At 35.0% G+C, this 4,556-nt stretch overlaps 1 protein-coding gene across 1 annotated transcript; it reads left to right on the top strand.

Annotated features, from left to right (window-relative positions):
• Nucleotides 1-333: 333 nt before the first annotated feature.
• On the top strand, nt 334-2,540 carry LOC113720560 (calmodulin-7). Its single transcript, XM_027245323.2, has 2 exons — nt 334-524; nt 1,820-2,540. Exons 1-2 carry the CDS (start codon nt 449-451, stop codon nt 2,191-2,193), a joined length of 450 nt encoding a protein of 149 aa, XP_027101124.1. The 5' UTR covers nt 334-448; the 3' UTR covers nt 2,194-2,540.
• Nucleotides 2,541-4,556: the final 2,016 nt, after the last annotated feature.

Here is a 4,556-nt window from a genome sequence, read left to right as displayed (position 1 = left end):
AAAGAAGAAAAGCATAAAAGAAAAATATAATAATAAAAGGAAAAAGTACAAAAGAAAAAAGATATGGTGATTTTCTAGATGCTTGGAAACTACATGGATCATTGTTAGTCATTGGCAAGAAAAGCATAAGATGCTTCCCTTATCTACTTTTCAATTTTCATGTACCCCACAAAAAGAAAAACCCAAAAAGAAAAAATTAAAACAAGAAAGAAGGAAACAAAAGGGAAATCTCACACATTAGACAAAGATAAAGAAATACAAAATATTTAAAAAATAAAAAAAATAAAAAATAAAAGATTCCCCACCTTGATTTAGTATTATATATTTCCATTTCCACACTCTCGTTCGTTGACAGCCCTTGCATTTCTTCCCCCTCGTCCCCATCTCTCTCTTTTTCCTGTCTTTTTAGCGGATAGTATCTCAAACCCATCTGCAAAAATCAACCAAAATGGCAGATCAGCTGACTGATGATCAGATCTCTGAGTTCAAGGAAGCCTTCAGCCTCTTTGACAAGGACGGAGATGGTATTATTACCCCCATCTTTTAGACCATCTTGATTTGTTTTATCTGTTTCTGATTCATGATTAGTTAACGTTGTTCTAGATTGGCTTTTTTTTATTAAAGTTTTGATTTTGACCTGGTTTGATCAGATCTAATTTGATCTAATTGCGTTTTGTCTTGTTTGGCTGGATGTTTCAGCTTTCTTTTGTTTGATCTGTGACTGATTTTGTGCTAATAGTTAGATCTTTTTCTTGTTTCTGGTTTGTTTTTTCAGCCCATTTGTTTTGTTGTTTAAGATTTGAGTTCGTTAGCCGATTTTGACGGGATGTTCTTGTGTATTTCTGGGTTGTGATTTTTCTTTTTTAATTGATTTGTTCTTGCTGGTATGAAAAATTGGTCAGGAATCTTCATGGGAATTTGGAATATTCGGCTTAATATGATTATTAAGAGGTTATTTTGGATTTGGGATTTTCACCATGAAATGAAATATAATGGAAATAAAATGGCTTTTATTCCTTGGATTTAGATTTGGAATTGCCATATGTGTATCGTGAATTTATCAAAGGAAAGGGGAAGGACAGAAACAAGGATTAGGAACACAATCTGCGTCAGTTTTTTCACACAGTAGATTTAGATTTAGATCTTCTTGAACATGGTTGAAAAGTAAAAGAGGTGCAATACGTATGCAGCTTTAGCTTGAAGAGATGTTGAACCTTTCTCTGTGTGACCTTCCTGTTGTCTGTCTTCTGATCAAGGATCAGATGATGATTCGTTACTGGACAGGTTGCTTTAGCATTCATGTCTAGTTTCCCTCCTATTAGTGTGTTTAAATCTTGTAACTGGGCTAGGTTTTCTTTGTGTTGAGGATCTTAAAGTCTGTAGCTTTTGTATTGACAAATGACAATTAGGGGTTGAGAAAACGTGATTAGAGAGAGGTTATGCATTATTATAGATAAAGTTTTTGCTATGCCTCGAGTTTACATTTTCTTGGTAGTATCAAGTGATTTTTCTTTATGTTTAGATGAAAATGAGTAGATAAGTTTCAAATGCTGACTTGTGCAAATTCATTTGTTGGCAATAAGTGAATGATTCTGGACATTTGCTTTGGATAAGCATTTGAGTTTGGTAGAATCAAGATTCTTGCTAGAATACTGGATGGAATCAGTGGTTTTCCCCCCCTAGCCATTGCATAATTGCTTCATATACCTATTCCTTTTTTCCTCTCTTATGTGATATTTGTGGCTGTATTATGTTGGTTGAGTTTATGTCTCTGTATTGGGAGTATGAATTAATGGATCAAGGTCAATTATTGCTTCAGGTTGCATTACCACCAAGGAGCTTGGGACAGTTATGAGGTCATTGGGACAAAACCCAACCGAGGCTGAGCTCCAGGATATGATCAATGAAGTTGATGCTGATGGAAATGGTACCATTGACTTTCCAGAGTTCCTCAACCTGATGGCTCGCAAGATGAAGGACACTGATTCTGAGGAGGAGCTCAAGGAAGCATTCCGTGTCTTTGACAAGGACCAAAACGGTTTCATATCTGCAGCTGAGCTTCGTCATGTTATGACAAATCTAGGTGAGAAACTTACAGACGAGGAGGTTGACGAGATGATCCGCGAAGCTGATGTGGATGGTGATGGCCAGATCAACTACGAGGAGTTTGTCAAGGTCATGATGGCCAAGTGAGAACTGATCAACCCATAACTACAATCTTTAAGCAGTTAAAAAAGACCCCCAAAAAAGGCAAAACAGTTAAATTTCTACTGCTGGTTAGGACGCGTTCATTTGGTACTATTTATTAGCTTTCATTGGCGGTGCGTGCTTGTTTTCCTGTTTGCATTGTTTTGTAGTGTTGTTCTTCGGTATATGCTTGTTGCTCTTTTCCCCTGATTTAGTCGTTTGGGCTGTCAGTAATCCTGGTATTTTCTTTCCACATTTAGGATTATGAACCTAGAACAATTGGGGAAATTCGATTTCTTTGCGTACAAGTGACAAATTTTTGTTGATATTTGATGGTTTATGTATTCTAGTTACTCGTCTTCTTTTTAGCTCTCCTTTCTCATTCAACTCATACTTTTGTCTTGTGGGTGTAATCATTATTGGAATTTGTGGTTATCATCTCCCTGCAATTGTTTGAGAAGGGTATCAACTGTTCTTTCATCTTTTTTGCAAACTGCTTTAGAAAGGCATTTGAATACCTTTGTGAGTACATATGATGCTCAGAACAAGAAGTTGTGGAAGCTATAGGATAGTGGTGGATCTACTTTGGAGTTGCTAGTTGGGTAGCTGAAGGTTAAACTTCTCTTTCCAACTTTATTGGGTCCATCATCAGTTCAATTTGTAATCTCTTTTGAGGGTGAACTTCACTTTATCAAAGCAAACAATCTCAGGACCTTTTTGGCACATCCAAATTTTGGGGCAAGATTTTCGTATCCATTGTTACCATAAATCTTGTTATTTCGAAAAAAAAAACAAAAACAAAAGATCCCCATTTTCACTTTTAAAATGGGAAGTTTTCCAAGATATGATAACAAGAGGGAAAAGGAGGTGAACGGATTGGACTTAATAGTGGTGACACCTAAGAAAAGCTATCATGAAGTGGTCATCTCCACTGGTTCAAGGCTTTTGGATTGAGCTAAAGAGCATAAATGTCTAATCTCTTTGGGGCCAATATGGCATATCTTCATTGCAAGGGCTAAGTGACTTTTTTTTTTCCATGGGATTCTCTGAGTCTTTGGGGGGCCACCGTGGGGTAAAGCATTTGGTTCTCCTTTTAAGATGAAAAAAAATGCAGAGGTAGATGCTGCACTTGAAGATGGCATATGATACACAGGTGTGGATTCCTCCAATTGTTTCAGCTTTTTCCAAAGCTGTAAAGGTTTGGAATAAAATCTAGTATCTCCGTGACAAAGTGTAGCCATTAAGTTGGATCACATTTTTGGGTCAACTTATCGGAATTTCGAATGCGTTTATGTTCATAAAATTCTGTGATAATTTTTGGGAAATTTGAAAGGCCAAAACTAAACACTGAGTTTTCTTGATAAATGTTTTAAAACAAGTGAATCTACAAAAATGAAAATTAAAGTTTTGGACTACAAAAAGCATTAGTGATCTCAGCCTTAAAAGGCAAGCATAACAAAAACTTCTGCTGCAATACGTCCGCATTAGTGTGGTGATTTGGAGTATTTCATAGAAGGTCATGCTATCGGAATTTCGAATCCCTATTTTCGCAAACGGAATTGCCAATCCCTATTTTCACAAAATTGCTACGATATGATTGGGAATTGCCTATTTTGGAAGTGCCTTTTAAGTTAGTACCTTAGCGTTGCTTGGATTGCACTTTTAAGAAAGGAGAGTCCTGTATAGAGCGAAAATATGGCTTAAACGATAGAAATAAACTAAAAGATGGTCCGCTTCTTTGATTTTAGGGATTCCATATTTTTTTCTATCGTTTAAAAATATTGTGATTTTCAATCGCTTTTTATAAGTGGACTTTTTAAGAAATAATTTTGTAAGTGAGATTAGAAAATGGGTTTAGGGAATATTCGGAAAAAAATGGTTCAAAATTACTTTTTGGTAGATGTTTTAATCTTTTAGTCAAAGTGAATCTATAAAAGTAAACAAGAATTTTCGATTTCCAGAACCATTGATTTGATCATTGGGAACAAATTCTATTCTATTCTATGGTATTCTATTTACACACGGAAGTGACAGCGCACAAGAGGAAGAAGGAAGTATCTATTTGAGTTTCCGGAACTTTTAGTTCTTCAAGCATTTTCAGACATATTATGTTTTTATTTGCAAAAAATTATATGATTGTATCATAAACACGTTTGTAGCTATTTTTTTTTAAAAAAAATATTTTCAATCACTTTTTAATCTTAGGTGCATGTCATATCATAAAAAAGTTACATTATTTTTTTTTCAAAAAATTATTCGAAACAATCTCCTATCCAAACACACTCAATTAATTTCCATATTTCATAGTAAAAACCAAAATTTTTTTTAATTTTCTTTAACAAGAGAATGGTCTTGCATAAGCTTGCTTT

The sequence above is a fragment of the Coffea arabica genome, chromosome 1c, assembly GCF_036785885.1.
Source record: "Coffea arabica cultivar ET-39 chromosome 1c, Coffea Arabica ET-39 HiFi, whole genome shotgun sequence".
Lineage (NCBI taxonomy): Eukaryota > Viridiplantae > Streptophyta > Magnoliopsida > Gentianales > Rubiaceae > Coffea > Coffea arabica.
The sequence above is the reverse complement of the archived record's forward strand: the minus strand, read 5'-3'. Positions and strand labels throughout refer to the sequence as shown.

Coding starts and splice junctions, on each gene's coding strand:
- LOC113720560 (XM_027245323.2), top strand. CDS start 449: ATGGCAGATCAGCTGACTGATGATCAGATCTCTGAGTTCAAGGAAGCC. Junction 525..1,819: donor CTTTGACAAGGACGGAGATG/GTATTATTACCC, acceptor TTATTGCTTCAG/GTTGCATTACCACCAAGGAG.